The sequence below is a fragment of the Neodiprion lecontei genome, chromosome 4, assembly GCF_021901455.1.
Source record: "Neodiprion lecontei isolate iyNeoLeco1 chromosome 4, iyNeoLeco1.1, whole genome shotgun sequence".
Classification (NCBI taxonomy): Eukaryota; Metazoa; Arthropoda; class Insecta; order Hymenoptera; family Diprionidae; genus Neodiprion; species Neodiprion lecontei.
Genome location: NC_060263.1, coordinates 32,301,160 through 32,324,522, shown reverse-complemented (window position 1 = coordinate 32,324,522; position 23,363 = coordinate 32,301,160). Strand labels below are relative to the sequence as shown.

Genomic DNA, 23,363 nt, shown 5'->3' with positions numbered 1-23,363 from the left:
AAGAGAACTCTGCAGTCCTCGGTAAGCTAGCTAAAACATTCCAAGAACGCGAACTGAAGACTTTTTATGTACAGAAGACAAGTGTCTCTTTCCCAGAAAACGGCGAATCAATAGTAGTCAAAATTACCCTCTCTCATGGATCTTCGTGTCAGTAAACAGGGCCTGCATGCCACTTATTTGAAGAAATTTAGAGTCAGTTGGATCAATTATCCACAGCAAACACATCTCGAATTATATACTTTGCACATTTTCTATGAAATTTCCTATTGAATTCAGATGATCATTGAACATCGAAACATTAAGAACCCATTGCGCTTATGTAAATAGTAAAATATCTGTCAATTATAAACACTAATTAGTACAATGTGGTTTCAAATTTATTAGAAACTGGTGTGCTTACCTCACGTATACGTTCACGCGCGGAGCCAACAAACTCAACAATGAGCAAATGATTATACCTACCTATTTTACACGTCGAGGTACCGAGACAGGGTTCGTACGCTTTTTGGAATTTGAATTTCCCTGACTTTTCCAGGTATTCCAGAAAATAATTGAAAAGTAACAATATTTCTACACATTAATACTAATGCCTCGAGTATTACCTGGTAAATATCTTACTATTTGACAATCAATTTACAAAAAACAGCCTGCGATTTTCCGTAAGAAAAAAACGAAAGAAAGTTTGGTATTGAGTAATATACGTAGAATGTACGAAGTGGAGCGATAGAACAAAATTGTAGGTACATTTTTTTTTCTCAACATCGATAGTACTTCGTATAAAAACGAGTTTATTTCTTCGACGGACTCAAAACTCTAATTTTATTTACAAAATTCCCTGACTTTTCCCCGATTTCCAGGTTTTACCTGTGCGTACGAACCCTGCGAGATCCTTTTTCAATATACTTCTACGGCAAGTAACGCTTTAATAATGTTCTGAAGAGTTTTTAAGAGAATCAAGGGTGGTTTTCTTCCCCGATATCACGGGAGCGTAACAAATCTTCTCAGTTGATCGTGATCCTCGCATTGCCTTCGAGGACGATTCCAGATAATTGAACCAAGAGAGGAAATTTTTCCTCTAATGCTATGTCATCCACCCTGCGCCTCATAGTTTCTATACGAATCCGATTATCAAGTGTAACGAGGAAATGGATTCCGTTTTGGAAATGTCTCAAGTCGAAGTTTGCGAATGCACGCGGCAAGAAAAAAGAAAAGAAAACGGATATTAAGATTGCACAAGATTGTGGTTCAACCCCGAATACACTCAGGTTAATTCTTCCAATTACATTTGAAGACGGGGGAGGTTCTTTAATATTGTGTACCGATAATTTTTCTCGAATAGACCATCATTAGAGACTAAATCTAGATACAATGTCGAGCTTTTCCAACTAGTAACACGAACCGCACGAGCATGTTTCATTAGAATTTCTGATGTGTAATTCAGTGCATGGAACGTGCCCTTCCATTCGATCCACGTTGCAGCTTGACTTAATTCGCGGAAGGAATTTCCCAAGGCTTATTAAATTAAAAAGGTCAACCCTCCTTTTGAGTTTATCCACTATATAGCCTAGGCACTTTCTATAATGACTTAAAGCGGTAGCGGCTAGTTCAATCTCACAAAATACATGTGTATTACCGAATGTACATACGCTGTTTGTTCGTTAGACGGATTTAAACTAATGATTAATTTAATTTTCATCCGAAAATTGATAAAATGGTGGGTGGTACGATAAAATGTTGTTGTTTTTATTCATTCAAAGTAACATGTATTTTTTATTTTGTCTAATATAACAAAAATATATTACAAATAGCCACTTACAATCAATAATAATTGTGCTTTTCTCGTCACAACCATGTAGTATTTCTATATGATCTATAACCAACATGTTGTACTTGTTTATTATATGCGAATGAGTAATTACAGTCATCGCAAAACTCCACGCGATCGCATCGTCGATCACTTTTCGATTAATTCATCACTTATAACGATCATACCGAGGCGACGATCTCTTTTTCCGATTCATACGCGCATTATCATAAATTTGATTTCGATATTTGTCTTTCTTTTTTTTTCAACGTGGACCAACACCCGTTATTACCGCACACTGTGCATGTATTATCCAAATGTATTGCGGACTCTGATTGCGAGATAAGACAAATTCATATTGCATATTGTACATTCACCGATTAAAAAATACTCGTAGTTAAACAATATTCATATGAATTTATACACGCGAAATTATACTATTATACGCACATGCGTAATGTGCAACTAACATATCTTTGGCTTGCTAAACTGAATAAATTAACATTGTAAAGAGTCTGTACAGTAACACTCGTTTATTCAAATAATAAGAAAATATAACAGACGTTAACAATTAGACTAGAATGCTGCCTCATTTTTTTTTTTTTCTTTCTTTTTTTCCCAATTTGGAACATTCAAATTAAGGACAATCCTAATTCAGCCACCTCAGCATCAAAGAACAAACTCTACGTATCAATGAAATCTCATTCCTCATTTATCTCAATACTGACCATGTATTAATTATTTCTACGCACGTAAGGATATTTGGAATTTTCCAATTACGATTCGTTAAAAGCATACAAACCCTTTCGCGGCCAGCAATACTCACGGTTGCCTACGTAATAATACTTTGCTAATACTAAATCGATGTCGATGAGGATTAACAAAAGTTAACAGGAATGTTCATGCAGGAATGACAATTCAGCAACAAAAAACGCGTTTCAAACTTTCACGAACGCAACACGGACACTAACTAAAATTAGAATTCTAAATTTCTATTCTACATCTTTCTCGAACGAATTCGTTACTTTGATTTGTCTCTACTCCGCATCACGAAGTATTTTATTAAATATACACCTATACTTCGTGATCATTACCGCGACAATATATTAACGACAGGAAAATTTCAACCGATATCACAGAAATATAACTACCATACGAAATATCTCTTCACTGGTGAAATTCGTGGGAAAAAAATATACATGTATTCGTAACTTTTCGAATACAATTTGCAAAAAATATATTCAAACGTTTAATATTGAAAGATGTCATCTAATTTCGCCAAGAAAATTTGCAACCGTCACAGTTTTATTATTTGTTTTCTTAATCGTTGCACTACTGTGCGTAATTGCATTTTATGCCATCATTATGCGTTTGATGCCTTTTAACCGCCTATCTTTAGTGTATTAAGTGTTTTATGGCAAAAAGCTTAGATTAGAATTGACATTTAGTCACCGATTGATAACAATTTTTAGACCCGTTGCACTTTCAGATGTAAGAAAATCAATCAAACAACCAAACAAATAACAATAATTTCCCGAAAATCTTTTGCTCTTGATACTGTCATACCAAATAATAATATAAATATTTACAATACTTCGCATACACATGCGAAGAAAGATACCGGCCGTTCATTTATTATATGCACCATAACCAGCACCATTAATAGTAATTAACATACGACTAACGACTTTACACCTTTACTCACACTCGTTATAGGAATAACTCACGTGATTAAATGATATTTACAATCATCCCTACATATTTGACTAACTCGATTATACTCATTCGTGTTATACGCTTATGCAGACTAGGACCTATACTTTTGAAATAAAAAATACGCCACTATTTCATCTCTTACAAATGCAGAGTTCTCCCTTATCACTTGGGAGACAAATAAAATTTTGCCATGCGCTCTCGGAACAGAATAGCTCTAATCGCACGCGGCGGCATTTACGCGATCAGTTTTAATTCGTTTGACGCAGAGACGGTACGTATTTACGTCGTTCATTGAGAGAAAACGAAAATAATAATACCAACCAGACTCATGTCAGCACGAAAAAAGGCAGCAACCAAACGAAAACCGTTAAGCATCGTACGTATACTTAACAGATATTATACGTTATAACATTAGGCCATTGATATAATATTGTAACATTACCAATTAGGAGATATACTATGAATATTAATATGTATACGGTATAGTAATACACGCTGCGTATGGTGAATTGATAGTGACTCAACACATAATTGATTATTACATACGGGCGTTCGTTTTTTCGCACAATATCAAACGATGCAAATATTTCAGAGCTATGATCAATTTAAACTCTGTACTACCTGAGTAGGCACATGATCGTTCACACGAATGGACGTCATGAAGTACGTATCTCGACACCGAGTATCGAAGTGGGAGATCACAGCGTTCTTTTTGCAAACGTACCAGTAGGCCTCGATTCGCCGTGAAGGAGCTTATTTACAAATCGGGGAATCAAGGGAGAAGAAAAGAAATTCGGATACATCCATCGTACGTTCGCGTCTCCGAACCGGAATCGTTTTACGTAAAGTGGTACAAGACGTACAACACTAAACGTGCTCACCGAGATAAGTTATTGAAAAAGAAATTTGGACAATAAATATAACCTTGGATTGACTTGTACTTGTTTTAGACAAATCTTGTTTCTTCACTCAGAATATATGAACACTTCATTGTAAAAATGCCTCTTATCTGATTCAATTGAAAATATAGTACGTGCGACGGATGATTATTATTTTTTTTTTCTTTTTGTTTTTGGGGGAAAAACGTTTGTTAGATCGAAAATAGAATACCCTTGCCATGCGTGATGCGCTTTCCGCATTACTCCGTTAATTCTTAACGTTGCTCGATGTCTGTACACGTCGGACTTTTCCACCTGATTATTAGATACGAAGGCTAATATTGAGCCGCGAACTATCAACGTGAATGAGCCTCAAGGAACATCAGATTATAAATATCGACCGACCCGTATTATTCTGGCGAACGAGCTTAGTTAAATTCGTGGATAATCTCGTCGCAAATTTGAATTTCCCGCGAACCTTATGGTCCCACCAAATCGCACGGCGAGCACCGTGATTTTCAAATACAACCGCGAAACCCGGTTTACGGAATCCGGATATCCTCTCTCTGTCTTCGCGACGAAGATCAATTGGCGACAGCTTTCAGCCTACACGTTTCGAGGAACTAGTTATTCAATTTCCAATCGCGTTCAATGGCGCGTTGTGCTTCCGCCAGGAGGACTGCGTGCAGACTCCTTCACCTCGCCACCAGACGTTCACGTCGCTGTACGATTTCACCGGATACTCGTCGTGCAGCATCGCGCATACGCGACAGAAAAAATACGTATTTATAAATTCCCCGGTACCCTTCCAGCGGAAGTACGAATTGTAAAGCTCGTCGTCCTTGTCAAGGCGGTGCAAGTAATCCGCCAACTCCTTAGGCGACTCGAACTCGTCCACGTGGATGTACGACCTGTACGGAGAGCTTCGCTCGTAGTCTTCCGGTCTGGCACCCATCACGATCGGCAGCACATTGTGCCTGTGAGATTGATGAGAAATCAGTGCGTGATTACTTGGAATTATTTATCTTCATTTCAGGCAGGAAGCACCTGACGTTCAGTGAAATTAAGGAAACCCAGATGGGCCCTGCAGTTGTCAGAGATTAAGCTAAGAACATTCAACTTCTTTTAAAATGGACCCAATTCTATCCAATTTAAACCCAACAATAAAATCGACAACAGCTGAAACAGTGGGATGAGGAAAGTCGAAGACAGAAAGCCTGTCCATACCCAAGACCGTTGACGAAGAATTTTTCCGTTATGTAGTCCTTGCAGTTTGAATTCTCAAAAGCAAGGTAGAACTTGTAGTCAGTGTCCAACATGTCGAAGCATGTCTGCGCCCTGGACCGTGGACACCTCAGGGATCCGCAGGCCCCGTATATGTCAACTGGAATGTATTTACCGAGTTCCCTCGCGTACTGGAGCCTCTGATTTCGCGCGTGGCAGTTTGATACGAACCAGGCAACCTTTACAGAACCAGAAACACCGTCGTCAATGATTTTTGGTAATGAGCGAACGAAATCGGCAGAACTGTAGGTATAAAATTTTTGAACCGTTCGTGATATCGAATCGAACACACGGAAGGAATGGAAATTAGGTAGTAGAAAAAGCTTGATGTTTAGTAAAATAGTTAACCAAGATGGCGGACCTTTCTCGTCTTGTTGGCGGCGTAATTGATGCGCTGTGGAATTTGGGTGATCTTCGGATCGTAGTAATGCCATCTTTCGTAAGGAGCGACTATGTCGCTGTCCCTCCTGTACGTTGCCGTCCAGTTTATCTGAGGAAACTTTATCGTCTGCGTGTGGTAAGGACACTCCAGAAAATACAGCATCCATATCTAGTGTTTTAAGGTATCGTTAGTGCGTGATACGACAGCCAAGACAGTGTGACAATTCACGAGTATCACAGAAGATTAATCATCTCAGCGTGATTGATGAATTGAACGTGCTGAAAAAAGACGCAGACACACACCTGGTTCTGCGGCCTGGAACCGGGATGACTGACGTGGTCTTTGAACAAGATCAAGTCGGCCTCTTCAGGCTTACTTCGTAGGATCGTACACGTGTCGACGGGGCAGCCAAGCTTCTGGAATATTTCACGGCCAGGTTTAGCCTCGCCCATCCCATTGGTCACCAATATTTTCTTCAGCTTCTGCTCTGCGCTGGTCTTGTTGTACTCTGGAGGTACGTACATCAGCTGAAAATGGAATTTGAGCCGATTAGCGTGCGAACACAATGAGAACCGCGACCCAATTTGCCGGGTCCTGAATGTCGACCTAGATTTCGGTGAGAAACAATGCATGATAACGAGCCAAGGTCCGACCTGATTGGTGATGCGATCTTCCATAGGATCCTCTTCGGGCCAGAGACGAGCGACTCGTTTTCCACTACGCCGAATCCGCGGTGCGGGATGCGGCAATCGGTGGCCATCCTTCATGTACCACGGTCTGTGGGCTGGGTCCCAAACGTCTTCAGATATTTCCAGCAAGTTGACCAACGCGGATGAATTCACCGCCTTGAAAATCAGGTCAGCTTTATTACACGTGATGCACTTATTCGGATACCCATAAAACGCGGTTCGCATTCGTTGTGTGTATTATATGTATGTACAAACAAAATTGGTCCCTCGAATGAATAATCGTTGATTCTATCACCCCCAAGTACAGGATAAGTCGAGTGTCTGAAGTAGTGACTTGGGACCAAACTTGTCCTATTAATAGTAGTGTGCATCAATCTTAGGAGCTGATGCTGGAAACTAAATATATATACAAGGGTAATTCGTGGCGGTTTCATCACTGCCGAACGAAATTATTAACGGTGTTATTCCCGTGAGCCTTCCCGTCATTTCGGAGTGACGAGGAACTCTGTTTCCCGTAACGAGGCGAACGTATCACGTTACGCCTGGCTCGCAGCGGAAAATTAACCTTTTCACTGTTCCGTATAGTTTCGTGTCTTACCCCAGTTTTGAACAATAGAAATAATCGCCCGAACTTATAAGGTATAGCGTGAGAACGTGGCTGCGGCAGCGCTCCAGTTTCGTCTCGACTATTTTCAAGTTACATCGCATCGGTAAAAATATTACCACACATCTTCATTACAGACATGGCAGGCAATTTTTACACCCGAAGTACGTAACACCGAAGACGTACCTCTGGTACTATCGGCGTTTGGCTTGCGAAATTGTCAGCTAAACAAATACGGTGTGGTCTTTCATCCTATCCTGTCAGACCACGATATATTTGAAACGAGTTCAATGACGCGACAGCGAGACAGAAGCAATTTATTTACTTGCGTACGTAGTCTACATGTGTGGAATAAGTTGTACACGTGTGATAGTTTCCGAAGCTGATAAGGAATTGAAAAAATTGAAAATCTGTAGGTAGATAGAAGGGTGATTTTAATTTCATTCGAAGGACCATATACCATGATATTACATATGATGAGGATTGATGTTCTAGATTTCTAATTGTAAGTGGCTGGCTATTTTGTGCTTGAATAATTTACTCTCAAGTTTCTGTATCGCTTGGGCTAAGCTTGTAGCTAATCTATAAAGCAGACGTGACGCGATAATGGCGGACTATGCTATATTGCATTAAATTCAAGGATCGAGGAAAGGGTCCGTGGGGTTTGCTTCTGCGAAGCTCTTTCAAGCACGACTAATACATAGTCCCAGTCCCGTATTAAATTTGCTTATCGACAATACCTCTGTTGCTATCTTTTCTTTTCCTTTGCTCTTAGGACGGACTCTCTTCTTCGTAGACCAAACCTGTTTCATCTGCGATTCAAATTTCTCAATTTAAAAGTGATTCTGACTCCACGATTCAAATCACTTACATACATTGTACAATATGCGGACAAAACTCAGGGCAACCACTGCATCAATCAGCGCTGCGAGCTTTCGCGTGTAATTGGAAGATAGAACGCGTGGCAAGCTGTTAGTCCTCGATTTATTGCTTCTTTGACTGTCATGTATTTATAATTACGGCGCTTAATTTCAGCCACAACGTTAAACAAACGATTCGCATTACTATTACTTACACGATTGATAATTATAATGTTTTACGTTGATACAATGAAATAGCTGAAATAATTAGACGGGTTAGAACACAACGAACGAACAGAGGATCTCGGCTGACACGTGGCTGCCAGTCAACTCGATGCAGACTGGAAAAAGTTGTTGTACCAAATTAGAAGTGATAAAATCTTTACGCTCTTCCTGACGTCACGGCGTGCATCCAGGAAGAGCTATAAACTGGAGGTGGGGTGAACAGGAACAGTGACCGTACAAAAAAAAGGGAAATATCCAAACTCTAAGAACTACTAACATGTATAATATTAAAAATATTTCGTATCATAATCACGTTGCAAGGTATCAAAGATTTACTTATTTTGCGAGTTAATTCGCATAATTTTTACCACATTTTTGTCTTCTCCACTGCGTCAGGTTTATTCTCGCCGAATTACATGATATGAACATATGGTGGCCCAATTATCAGTTGATCCGATATTGTATCGATTGACTAATCGATTAATTCGGCAGTTGATATACATTTACCAAATTATAATTCGAATCAATGTCGTTAAATCGAATTGAATCGAGTCAAGCTGATACGTTCATATCAATTCACATATCACTTTGATTAGACGGGTTAACTCTAATTAACTTTATTTTTAAATTATTTCTTCTTTCGACACAATCCGAAATAAAGCAAATCCGAATGGCTGAGAAGGTCTTTGAAAAATCTTTCCTTAAAATATATATGGACTGACGGCAGAATCGCTGTGTCCTTGAACATACCTTCGACCCGTCAGGTATCGTCCTCGCCGGTGTATCCGCGTGAACAGCATCTGTTCGTGGGGGGTGCCAAAAATCTCTCTGGCGAACATTCAGTACGAAGAATAGCGCCACGGTGAGACATAACACATACAGAAAACATCGTTTCAAAGAAAACCGCATCAGACCGACAGCCATTCCTCGATGTTGTTCAAGCATCGAGCAATATCGCCGGTAATTTTCTTCGCCGGCTAGCTCTTCGACATCCAGCTAGTCTGAAACAGGGATTAGAAGGTATAAATTACTTCAGTGCCACAGCCATAATTAAATCGACTTCGATTCCATCTCGACGATGAGGTAGAAAATTGCGATTCGAGCCCGAAGAAATTCGTTACAACTCACCGCTGCAAATTTCTGAACTCCGAACACACTCGATTTACGTAATATACGGTCTGAGCAGCCACGTTTTAGCGCTGACCACTGCTTCCGCTTGCGATAAGCAATTGCGATTTAACCGGGATGTGTTCGCTTCAGCTTTGAATGTAATAAAAAATTATATTCTTGTGAATTTTGCGCATAACCATGCAGCAACAATAATTATCAGGCAGGTATTATTATTGCATTTGGCATAACGAGAGCGACATATTTTTATCCATATGGTACGTGAAACAGGACACACGCGGACAGGATAGAATACAGGATTGAAGTGAAATACTGAAGTTTGTCGCTGGCACATACATTCCGCATTGAGGTCTTACTGAAAATGAAAATCTTATTCGATGAGCCGAGCAACAGCTGATTCGTCAAATAAATTTATCGAGTTTACAAATAACTTGGCTAATATTTTTAACCAGCAAACTCTTTAGACGAAGAGTACTACCGCACAGCACTCGATAGAAAACGGCCGACGTCGACTCGGGACCACGTAACGATAAGAACTGACGTCGTATTTCGTGCACAATCCTCTTTTCACAGGTAAGTACATAAAATGTTTCTCTACGCGTATCGAACACTTGCAAAAACAATTAAACAGACGGAGAAGACTATAATTTGAACAGTTTGTCGTTTTAAAAGCGTCGCCGTACATGTACATATTATGGATACTAGAGTAATTGCCGACGAAACAAAGGCGGCTTGCTGCAGCCTTGCGAAATGTCAACTAAACTCATGCATTTTTAGTTTCAAATTTATATCGATATACGTATTTCAGATGACACACCGACCGCGGTTCAGACCGCGAAGCGGCTTGTGCAGCCAGAGGAAAACCGTTCGCGAAACACCGTTGTACAAAAGTACAAAACGTCACAGTTGAAGAATGAGCCAGTCAAAACGACAACGGGACGCAACGTTCTGCACCGAGAATCCCGCGGTGCCGTAACGCTCAGTGACGTTCGTGTAATCCGCGAATCTGTAAAGCCGAAGAATCTCTGTATTCTTTCGGATCCAAAACCGACGCCTGAAATCTCTATGTCCAATCCTACGCCGTTACGGCGATGCCGATACCGCATTGCCACGTTATTTGTTCAGCTGGAGGCTGAAATCAATGGAATATCTCTTCCATTTGCTTTTCACAGCTTACGTCGACTCTTTAATACCGCCGTCAGAGGGAGTCGAGCGGACTGATTGTCAGCAAGGTATACAAAAAGGAGTTCTCGTGTATGGGAAATTATTTTCCTACATTGTCAGATTAAGCTCCGCGTCGAGATAACCCGTATGGCTCAGGTGTTATCTCCGGTTTTTATCGAGTGACCGGCATATATACACGAGGCGACGTTCAGGCACTCGGCATGTGGAACTGTCTATTGACGTATTAAAGTTTTAAAAAGAACCTTTATACCCTCGCTCATTGTACGGTCGCATTGTAATGTGCCCCGTTTTGAATCGACATTGTAAGTTGTTCGGTGTGGTTAATCATCAGTTGCACGCGATATTCATAAGGTAGAAGATTCATTGAGAAATGTCACCGTGCTCACGATTGCTAAAGATCGATATTAACTGGTGCACGAGGTGACCTTGTCCTATAGTGCGTGTATGTCTGTGCGAAAAACCGCAATAATGTAACTAGAACATGCTGTAATCGGTTATGCATCATTTGGATAATTAATTCCAAGTGTTCTCACCCAACGGTGGTTGGTTCATCGATAGTTGAATGAACAAGGAAAGAAATCGCTCGAAATTACAGCACAATTCAATGCTTATAAGGATAACCGATCCCTCGGAACGAGTCCTTTCGTTCTAATCGTGACCTGCGACCGCATGCAAATAACACTCAACACCGTAAACAGTATTCGCGCGCCAAAAGTGTGTCGAAAATGTCGGAAAGCCGTCCGCGGCAGGTGATGCTACCTGGGTCCAAGTTTCCTAATTCGACCGGTGCCAACTGATTCTTGATTAATGGATCGCCCGATTACGAGCGGGCGTGCATGAAATACCGATACTTGCGTCATACCTTCAATGTTTCAGCCGCACCTTCTTCGGCGAGATCGGAGGATGCCGAAGCATTGACGCCGTCTGTGGCACAGCAACGACCGCACGTCCGCAGAACCTGGATGGAAATCACCGAATCAGACTAATATAATTTGAAAAACCAACCGATCGTACTGTTCGTTTGGATCACGATGATACAAACCACTGCCAACTGGGTCTCCGTTATCTTATCGTCGATATACCCACCCACACCACGCACCGGCATTAATAACGTAGTTACTTGCATACGCCCACCGGCCATGAGGACAGACTTGTGAAAGGACTGCGATATCACGAATCAAATCAGACTCATAATCTCAGCATTCCAATAACGTTTTCCAATTTTACTGACAATCGACATCATCTGACGCTGTAGCTCTCTGCCACTTCTCGTCCGCGATCTTAAGTCTCGCGCGGAATGGACGTAACACGGACCCGAACCACTTACAATCGATCCTAATCTGCATCTAGTTTGTATTAATTGACGCAAACACGCGTCGCGAAGGTGTAAAAGCGTATCTCTTAACCTGACTATAAATAATTTATACGGCTCGTTGTCAGCTGGTTGTATAGTAGCTGGAGTTCGGATTTATCACGATCAACAATGGTGCGCGGAGATCACACGTGCTTTATTATCCCGGCTGACTGACAATCGGTAAATAATACGCATTGGAAGCAGTGAGGCCGCCTTCTTCTGATTGTCTGGTCTTGATCCAAATGATATTGCACGGATCATCAAAATATCTACCGGATACGAAATTTTCCACATTATTTTTATACGATACCAGTTAATTCGTAGAAACGAAGCAGATCTGAATTTATGTTATGTGGACGTTTTTCCAGTGTGTATGACGGTACGTTTCGTGTACCGGCAACTCGAGCCACTTGGAATAATTCTTGTTTTTTCACACTGACAGATTTTAATGCTACAGAACGCTGTACTTTATATTTTTTCCCTCATACTGTACAGCAATTTCTAGTATTAAAATCTCTTCGTACAATTTTCTTTTACAACCTGACGTCTGTCATTAACTGTATATTTTATTTGGTAATTGACAATATGACTTTTAGAAACTAACGTTCAGCTGTTCCAAGTTCTATCTATCACCTGCCAGTGACTGAACAGTAACCACGATAGACACGAATTCTGATTGCGATACGCGAACTGATAATTCTTCATGACTCTCAGACCGTTTGATATAAACGCGTTGTAGTTGAAAGAAAAAATAAACCTACAATGGTCGGAATTCAAACGAAGCGAAGAATACATGTTTCATAAAGTTTCAAATATTTATTTGTTCATTTCTCACCGCGGAGTAAAATTACCTTCAATGAATAGGAATAAATATCAGCTACTGATCAGAAATTGAATGCATTGTTCATGGCTTAGTAGCAAGACTTCTTGTGATTTCAGTTCATATACCAATTTATACATCCATATGGTTGTCACAATGGAGAAAACAATATTTTAATGAGGTCAAGGGAGTTCCTCTTTGTATACGCTGCATGTTTTTCAGACCGCTTTTCATATTTTATAGGACTTGCGGATAACTAGATAGGAAAAACTTTAACCTCATGATGGTTCTTTAATTTTTTGTGAAAAGAAAATTTATATTCCGTGCCGTCACGCAGACGAACTGTAGCTTTTCATCCCTAAAAAAAAGAATTAATGTTAACGACCATTTCCCTAAACTAATATCTTGAAGATACTTCGCACACTGGATGAGTAACAGATGAGAGTATAACCAGACTTAGGCCACAACGTCGAAGCTGACAAAAAATAAATATTCATTCAATGAATTCACGCTGAGTAAGACATTTCTCAAACTGCGAATCATTGATTGAATAAAAATTTTCAATCGTCTACAAACAACTTCGCTCGACTTACAAAAGTACTATACAAGTTGTTGATTAATTATTTCTATCGAAGGGATTAATAAAACTGAGAGAGTGTTGTATTGATTTTATAAAATAATGGTGTGTATGATTCCACAATTTTGTTCGCACCACTGAATAAAAGAATCTCGAACTTTTCTCGGTTAGAAGAAACTCTCATGGTTCAGAAGTTCTGACTTAGAGATATTTTTTGCAGTGTACATTCATAGGTGCTGTTCGAAATGCTAAGAGTTGTTTGCAGTCCTGAATTTAAAGTGAACTTGAGCGACAAACGAATGAAGTGAGCTTTTACTCTATGTGATGATTCTAAATACTATGCAGTGATTGCGAATTATTATACATAACGTGGTATCGGAAAGTTATTTATAAAGAGTGACTATGTGCATGCGCCTGATCGTTAGCCTCGTTGTGTACGTTTCATCGGAAAGTACAACATATGCCGTTGAAAATGTGAAATATGACGTCGTGAACCAGTGACGGATTAAACTAGACGATACGAAGGATCAGCATTCACTCGGTAAAAGTGATTAAGCAAACGATTGAATAACTGTAAATGGATAAACGATGAGTCCAAGGTCGAGACAGGCATGTGGACCACACATGATCTGCGGTGAATTTAACAATTTGGTGAACAACGCGAAAGTCCGCGACCTAGGAGAGAACGCACTTTCAGGTAAGTCAACATGCCAAATCCGCGTTACCGATCAATTGTTCCAATTGTCAATCATAAAAATCCACACTCGTCGTTCCGAGTGGTGCACATTTTCCGCGAATCACTGCACACACATGCCCATATAATTTGAGTGCGGTCTACTTCCTTGTTAAATAATGTAAACAATAATTATAAGCATTAAGGGGCTCTGAAACAGGACATTTCAACTCAAGTAGGTAGGAAAATTTGGGACCTGAAATGAGATCGACATCGAATGTACGTAGCGAGCTGTATAAACGAGCGATAACGCATATCAGGATCGCGACCACCCACAGCTGCACAAATTTTCACATACTGTATGTATATGTTTATGTAATTTAGTGAGCACTGTTTTCTCCGCGGAGTCCACTCGGCATCCGGACGAATAGTCACATGTCTAAATATAAATTGAAATTGATTAACGTGTATGCGTGGTTTAACTTGTAACAGAGTTGTAACGATTTACCAGAGTGTGAATTCTTCGTTGGATCAGCGGCAATTAAGCAACATTTGCAAAACCCAACTGGAAATTAAACGTTCTAACGAAAGACTAACGCCCGTGTATACATTATATGCCGGTCAAGAATATGTCGGAGAAAATAATGAAACGCTGTGAGCACCAGTCGCTATTTCCGTGTAACTGCTGCGATCCCGAAGCCTCCCACTGTCCAGTTATTGCGAAGAGCGTGCGCGCTAAACGTTCAAAGTCATACGCGGGCTTACAATTAAATTACGAAGTACCATTCGTGCCGACGAATCTTCCCCCAAAGGGTATAAAGTCGATGTATACGTAGTATCGAGATAAACAAATATCATTCGAAAAATGATCAAGGGTTTTCAATTACACGTAGTAATCTGTGATTCGCTAGGCACTGTAAACGCAGCTTGTGCAACAACTTAGATATTATACATTTAACGGATATACTACTAGTCGTTTCTCTTTTTTCCTCTGTTTATTTTTTTTATCTGTCGTACATAGTGCGTGCGCATATCATCAGATAGCGGGCGTTAATAGGCCACATTGTAATTCGCGGATAATACAAGAGATAGGACACCATAATTGGTATATTTTTACTGCGATCTACCGATACTGTTCACTGTCATCTTTATCCGTGTACCGTTCGCATATTAGATGTCGCATAATATATAGACCCACTTTTATTGCGAGTTATCGGCATGAAGTAATTCTTTCAATTCTCAATCACCCGACGACATGGATAATTCGCGGTAGCGAGTCTAATCGCACAAGCTTGCAGGGCAACTGCGATCCCAAAAGAATGTGTTGTTATTATTGCCGAATTGTTGGCGAGTTATATCGAGGTTTTGGTAGCGGAATCAAGCAAATGAGACAAATATAGTCTAATTCGGAATGCTTATTCGTGCCTCGCAAGCATCGCGGTAACTCAACGTGCGAATTAATGGGATATTGTATACACCGTGCTCCATCGTTAAACCTCTCTGAATTTTCAACAACCACAGGTAAGCACGATTCCCGCAGTATCCTAAGCTCAAGCTCTTTCAGTCAGACTATAAAGCAGAAATAATTTACCGCAGCCTATATCCAGTGCGGAGTCTAGAGTTACTGACTAGTAGATAGGAACTGGTTAACCGGTGGGTTTTACTGTCGTATGAGAATATAGAATGTATTCCTAAATATATGTGCGATAGTAAGTGATCGCGACAATTACACTGAGACACAAGCAAACCGGTATTTATTAGGGACATGCTGGTATAGGCGAATACGCAATCAGCACACTGAGAGAAAAATGTCGTTGAATGAGCCAAATGTACGGTCAAGGGCGAGGAAATGAATTGACACAAATAAATATTTATTTCGCCACCCGTGACCGCACATTTACTTGATTCAACGACTTTTTTCTCTTAGTGCATATATATATATATATACACGCAGGATAATGTATAAAACAATGACAATTTTTGAGTGACATTTCCGTCGTATTTTATAACTTGTATGCAGGCTTCTTCTGCGTGAACCTGTCTAATCAACGGCATTATATGTAACAGAACGTGATTACGAGAATACCGACAATTGTCATCATGCCTCGGCGAACAACAATGACGCTTTTTTCGTCACCAAAAAACCCGTGGGTTTTCATTGAAAAAAAAAAAAAAAATTAATAACTGGGCGGAACTAATAATCGCTTAATATTCTGATTATGTGAGAGACAATGCATATTTACGCTTTGGCTGATCATTCGTTACATTCATTGCTAAACGGTATTCGTTTAAATTCTTGCCCATTCTAAATTTATTCCCGGGCACAAGAATTGCGAGTTAGTATGCAGATGGACATTATATTCCGGCTTTAGCGAACTAGGACAGTAAGTTTTGTTAGATAGCAGAAAACATGCCGTGTAAACCTACGAGTGAAACATGCGGGCGACGGGCCGAACTACTTTCATAATTGTGTGAAAATAATAATTGTAGACCTTGAGCGAAAACAGCGGAGTACGAATTTGTAACCAGAGACAGGAAAGTGGCAATGCTTAACCATATGCGTGATTTAAAAATCATGGCCTCATTGTCTGTCATTGCAAGCTCAGAAATGTAGAATAATTCCATTATACGCGTAAAGGTACATCCGTAATGACACCTAATCGATTTACGCGACCGCGTGGTAAAGCCACTTGGCTGTAAGTCTGTGCCAGCTTGAACCATGAACCGATTTACCTAGATTAAGGTGCAAATCACTTAAATGTACCCGAGACAACGGCTTGGATAACCACCGACTTTACTTGGCATTTATACACATTTCAAAACCAGAAGAAAGGTGTAGGTAAAAGTGCAATTTCGACGTTCGAAATTAGATGGACATCCTATATTACAATTTACAAGAACTCGAGCTGTTTGAAGGTAATTAAGATATCACTAGCATTTTTAATATCAGCTGCTAACATAAAATGTTGCACGACGTATGAAACAGGCACGAACGAATATCGCAAATAATCGGAATAGGTGTCAGCACAACAAATTCGTACTTGGCTTGGGTTACTAATCCGTGCATGGAATTTCTTGCTCCTTATTTCTTCAAAGATTTAAAATTCTAATATTATAAACCGAAGGTACTAACGCGTTTTACACTTTGCAAAACTGTCGTAAAACAAACGTTGCAGCCTGAGTGTACATTCGGATATTTACAGACTTCAGAGATATAAAAACGACGTTAGCAGAGAGGAAAAAGCGGATTCGCAGACTTATCGGAAACGTTAAATCGAGTACAAGTTTTTTGCGATTGCGTAGAAGCATTTAATGAAAATATTTATCGCAGAGATATAGCAGTGCGCAATCGCGTCACTTCCTGGACGACAAAATACGTCACGCGTGTTCATCAGCGTGTAAAACGTAGCGTATAATAAATACGTACGAGTTGTTTGACAAATGATCGCGATCAACCCCAACATCCGTATCACCGACCAATAAATTTTATATCCCGATCCACCGTTTACACAAGTATAATACTTACTAATAAATAAACGGCGTCCCCTATAATTATTTTCGGATTCCTTATAGATTCAGGTGTAGAATCGTAGAATCTGAGTGCGGAATAAGGCCGAGCAAGAACTGTTATGCACTTCAAGCGGCACATGTTTCGAAAACTGTTATATTTCCACTAAAATACTCGCGTGAGCATAATATTAAGTGCCAGTATACGTTCTGGACTCGCATGATAAGGTGCACTCAAGTTTCTAAACTAACCACTGCATCTCGACTCGGGCTCATTTCTTCGACTGAAGATTACAAGGGAAGGGAAACCCGCCGAGGTACCGGCGATTACATCAGGATATCGGCCCACGACGGACCGAACTCATCTTGGCAAAGAATATTACCGGCCTGCTGCAATGTGTGTACATCCTCCACCTAACACCGTGAAGCTAACAACCGACGCTAATTGCGTAGCCAACGATAAGCCCAGGTTAGTAACCTGCAGGACAGCGAAGCGATATCGTTGTCAAATTAATCGATAGCCTGTGAAGGGATTCCGTATAACCCGTGGAAAGAATGACTTAACGCGAATCGAATCACACCCGTAGCGTTAACAGCTGTCGAGTATTTTTTTGATCGTCTGATCAATCGAATACGTACCTAAATGTAAGCCGGATCAACAGATGAGCTCGCATGACGTATGAATATACCCAATGCATAATGTGCTATACGCTTGTTTGGAAAGTATTGCGTCAACGATTTGCAAACTGCCGCAGAGAGTAATTGCAGAAATTTGTTAGTGTGCGATTGAGTGTAAGGTGAATAGACTGTGCAATATAAATGTGAATAGTTCAACATCGTGTGCATTATTCCAAATAAACGCGGGATGAACTTTAGCAGTTCCTTTCTGAACTGGTGAAAGGTAGCGAGCGGAGGTGGAACCGGCGGTTTTACGACGCGTACGTTCGCGCGACTCTTCATAACAATCGATGTTCCTCTTCCATTCGCGAAATCAATGAATCTCTGGGATTTCTACAGTTGCAGAGCAACCGCGGCGGAAAGGTTGCGGGAAAGTACGGACATAATGTCGCCTGCAGTTGGACCTGATCGTTGAGAATTTTTTTAACGGGCTTGTGTGTCCGGTGAATTTTGTAAGAATTCTGCATTTTCGCAGAACGATTCACTTGATTTCTTTTTTGCCACTCGTTGATACAAATGGAAGAATAATGAACTGATCGTGATTAAATGAGATTACAGACAATTCTCATTACTAATCTTGTTTGATTATGGTTGAACAATTGCAAGGCGTAATTAATCGTAATATCAGTATCGCGTCAAAAGTTGTAACTAAATTTAACTGAAGTTGATGATCAACAATACTGTTTTACAGAAATTTCACACTGTTTTCATTGCCAGAATGTAATCACAGTCATTAACTCATTACTGACATTCACCCGGATACGAGGCTGTTGAATGATGGACAATTCGCAGTGATGTTCTGTAGAGAATAAATCGCGTGATTGTAAATGCTTTTCAGGCGCAACAGTACTCGAGGTTTTTATCTCAAGTTTCTGCGTTAGTCGAAATCCCTGAGCACTGATAAAGTGGATGACGTCGGGGGTCCTCAACGACGGCACTTATCCAACCTCGCCATCCTTCAAGCGCCCAATTTCTATCCTTTCTCTCTTGTACGTGTATTTCCCTCTGTCTGTAGCGTATTATCCACGCTTGGAAAATGCTGTCCCACGAGTAAGTCACAGGCACATTAAACCTGCCTGTAAAAAACCCTTTCCACCTTATAATCCGTCGTACCTAATCCACTCGGAATGGGACTACTTATGGTGTCGAGTTCCGAATCGATGAAAAAGTGCTAGTCCGAGTCACATTCCAGTTCAGCAAAAGCTTCGGAGGTGTGAATCCTGGCTTTTTTCCAAAATAGACACCTCTTCTGCTCGTTCTTCTTTACTGGAATAGTTTCCATTCTGGCCGAGAGAAGAAAGCTGCGAGCCACGCCAAGTTTTTCTCTTATACTTTTGTGAAACCGTTCACACTTTCACGCGATTGTATACTTTTCACGTAGGAGCATTTTAACGCTGACTTTAAAGTACTCGAACTAGCATGAATGTTTTCAAAAACGAATTACTAATTAAAATATTCTCTGCTCAAGTGCACCAGCTTTGTCAAGTAAAAATTGTATGCGATGGCCACATTTCAGGTCGCTAATTTGTGTTATTTATAATTGCTTTATCCTCGCAGGACATTAAAGCTATTCCAAGCTATAACGTTTGGTCCTTTGTTCGTTCTGCAAGAAGAGGGATCGTTTATCTACAGGTCAGTTCGCAATGTGGCACCGATATTATGGAATTTATTTGAGCAAACTGTATAGCCTCGCAGTACTAACTAAGGGACACCGGTGTAGCAGGCCGGGAAACTCGCGTTAAGCTTTCGTTATCTCGTTAGTTTAAGTGCGATTCGAATTAAGCTTGTGCTCGAAACAAACGATCGCTCACGCAACGCCGCTTTTGCATAAATCTGTAATAAGGTCATTTGCGTGGAATATAATGAATCCGTATTTTATCAGATAAATACGGATCCACGGAAATACTCAGCAATGATAAATGTAAAAGAGCCGAAGACTCGCGGAGATTAATTTTAATTGTGAAAATAATGTCATCCGACAACAATTCATCTCGTGAATTCATTCGAGTAAAACTTCGTCGATATCGCGCGTTATGAAAAGCTGTATATATATGCTTCCGTTTGTATTCTAATTGTGTCCGCGCTTTCATTGCTTTTTAGGTAATAATTATAAAAAGGCGGTCCAACGGTTTTCCGAGAGGGTTTAATATTTTTTTATTCTTGCAGTTTTTTTTTTTTAACATACTATAACGGAAATCTACGCTTTCTTACAACCGAATGAGTGAATCATCACAAATGTTTTCAACTTGCTCAAGCCGTGTGTAAATAATGATAGTAATGTTATTTTGCAGAATGATTAACAGATTAACAACCATTGACTAACTAGAAATCTATAACCTGTAAATTGAGAACATTTATAGTCATTCGTAATAATATTGTCGTGATCTTATAGCGGCTGTATAATATATACACGTGAACATATATTTATTGGGATATTGGAGATCCGAACGATTCTAAAAAGAAATGTTCATCAGAGGCATATGTCAAGAAAATTGGAATGATCTAAACTTTGACAAAAAGTAGCCATTTCGTGACGGTCTTACAAATCTTTGTCCTCGTTCGCACAATCCACTGTATGGCTGATCTCTGTCAGGATTCAGGATTGTGTAGTTAACCCGAGAAACAAACATATATCGAAGGATTCCGCACCGTTATTGACAGTAAAATTTCCAAGCTACATGCTCAACAATTGGGGATTCTCAAAGTGCCCGTCGGTCAATGATCACCGTGATGTGTTACAGTAAATATATATAATCGCGAGATTGTAAGAAATTAATTTTCACCCGGGAAAATACGAGATGATAAACAAAACACACGCAGCAGGGATGAGCATAATTTGATTTGCTCCTCTGTATGCAGTACCTGCAGGTAATAATAAATGATTAGTGCACGTGTGCCCCTAGACTACACTAGGATATCCAGTCTGATACACTCCCAAGTTACCGAATAACAAGGATAGGGGCGAGAGGATGGCGGCGGGGAAATTCGATACAAGCGAGAATGGGGTTTCGGTGAACGGGTTTTGAATTTCTGAATTGGCGTGCTTCGGTGGAACGATGAACGCGCAAGACTCACTCACCGAGCACGAAGATCACCTCACCGGGTCCCGCGCTCCGCCTCGGAAAGAGAAACGTCGACTGCACCGCCGGCGCTTTACGCGCACCCTCGCGACTTCCCATTATCAACCCTTCGAAGTCGTCGAAAAAGTCCTGTCCATTGGAGGAGACCCAGACCCGGCCACGGGAAAATCTATAATCCACGCGTCTGCGCCACCGCGCGAGGAATCCGCCAGTGTGGGTGCAGGATGCTTGTTTAAAACCGGAAGCTTTAACCGACGGATGCGTAGGGTGGACGTATTTACGATTGACCGGAATTTTTTGGACTTCTGAGCTTCGCGCTTTCGATCCGGCAAGCGAGATATAGGTATGCTATTCGCTGTGCTGGGAGTTCTGCTTCGTGTTTTCAACTTACCGAGGTGAAAATTTTACCTAACGGTCTCTTCCCACTAATCAGGACGCCTTAGAAAATCAAAAGGGATTGCGCTCTTCGAACAGCTCGACGAGAAAATCGATGAAATACTTGAGTCAACAATTTCTTCCTTCTTTACAATAGCGAAGCTTGAGCTGTAAAACTAACTGTACGAGTCTTCTCTGAGCAGGAAAAAATCGCTCGATACTAAAACCAGAGGAATATTGAGCTATGTAGCTACTCGGTACGATGGACTCTAATTGCATCTTTGCTGATATACTGTACGACACTGAATATTATGGGCAACAGAATAAGATAGTCAAAGTCAGAGATCGCGATGGTACTTGAGAGATTAATTAAGACTTCATTCTGGTAACAATAAATTACAGACGAGCGATACGCATGCGAAAGGGTACACATGGTAGTCGAAACTCAAATAATTGAAACTGTTCTGCTCGATACTTACCGATGACCGCTAATTTATACGGGCTACAGTATTTTACATTTGTTCCTGATTTTTTATTTTAATTTACTATCATCGTGTAGTAATAGTGACATTGTTAACGACGACATGAGAACTATCTTAAAATAATTAGCTCTGTCTTAAACTAAAATGTAGTAGGTAAATCCTAGGAAGAAGTCGCTGTTTGTGTATGGCATAATATGACATATATGACATAAAGTGTATGGCATGTCAAAAAGGAACGGAAATGGGCAAATTAAGACTCGTCGGAACATCTTGAAACACCTCAGGAAGCGCCCTGGCGGATCATTTGGCGTGACAATTGCACCAAGTAGCTCTGAGGCATCGAGTGTTGCACAACAATTTTTTATTTATGTAAAAAATTTTCCAGTTTTCAAAGTTATGCTGCATATAGATTTGGCAAATTAAACCTGTCAAGATCTGCTCCGCCGAAGAATTCGTTAGCTTCTGACGCTGCTTTCTTTTTACTCCCACTGTTTTAATTTTTAAACTAACTGCGAAATTGCACGCAATTTTCTACTACAGCAAATAAAAAGTACTCAAGCAAATTATTTTTAACCAACCAGAAAGACCACACCTTACCAGCTTTCGCCCCCTGCTCTGCTCTTACAAGTTAAAGTCGTTTTACAATTAGTTGGTGGCTGACCATATAACGGAATGTACTACTGATACGGCTAGCCTCGTTCGGCTTCACACCAAAATCCCGGTAATTAGGTTGCTTACGATCTTTTCGATTCTTTGATCCATTTTGTATTTTAATAAAAACTGTAGCCAGTTTGTAGATTGAATAAATTTGAAATTTTTAATTTATTTTGATTATTGCTGCGACTAATTTAATTCGTTTAAATATGTAAAGTGACGGTCGCTTGAGGATGCGGAATGAGTAAGAAGTGAACAGAAGGATTCTTTGGTGATTAACCGATATTTTCTATTTTATACTTTCACATGATAAAATATCATTCCAAAGCCGTTGTTGTATCATGACATTCAGATAATTTTGACTCCTAATTCTAAAAATTTAACGAACAAAGTATGTCTGACAAATAT

The 23,363-nt window shown here is 40.2% G+C and overlaps 1 protein-coding gene across 8 annotated transcripts; it reads right to left on the bottom strand.

Annotated features, from left to right (window-relative positions):
* Positions 1-1,722: 1,722 nt before the first annotated feature.
* LOC107226493 (glycoprotein 3-alpha-L-fucosyltransferase A) lies at positions 1,723-21,561 on the bottom strand. Of its 8 annotated transcripts, XM_046736881.1 has the most exons (9): positions 21,444-21,543; positions 11,618-11,713; positions 9,193-9,443; positions 8,098-8,169; positions 6,718-6,909; positions 6,367-6,591; positions 6,044-6,232; positions 5,626-5,861; positions 1,723-5,375 (listed from the first exon to the last, which is right to left on the bottom strand). In XM_046736881.1, the coding sequence occupies exons 3-9, from the start codon at positions 9,385-9,387 to the stop codon at positions 5,030-5,032; spliced, it is 1,455 nt and encodes a 484-aa protein (XP_046592837.1). In that variant the 5' UTR covers positions 9,388-9,443; positions 11,618-11,713; positions 21,444-21,543; the 3' UTR covers positions 1,723-5,029. The 8 variants fall into 8 exon arrangements, with proteins under 8 accessions (XP_046592837.1, XP_046592836.1, XP_046592839.1 ...); XM_046736880.1 differs by lacking the exon at positions 11,618-11,713 and having other exon boundaries at positions 21,444-21,561; XM_046736883.1 differs by lacking the exon at positions 21,444-21,543 and having other exon boundaries at positions 11,618-11,777.
* Between the last annotated feature and the right edge of the window lie 1,802 nt (positions 21,562-23,363).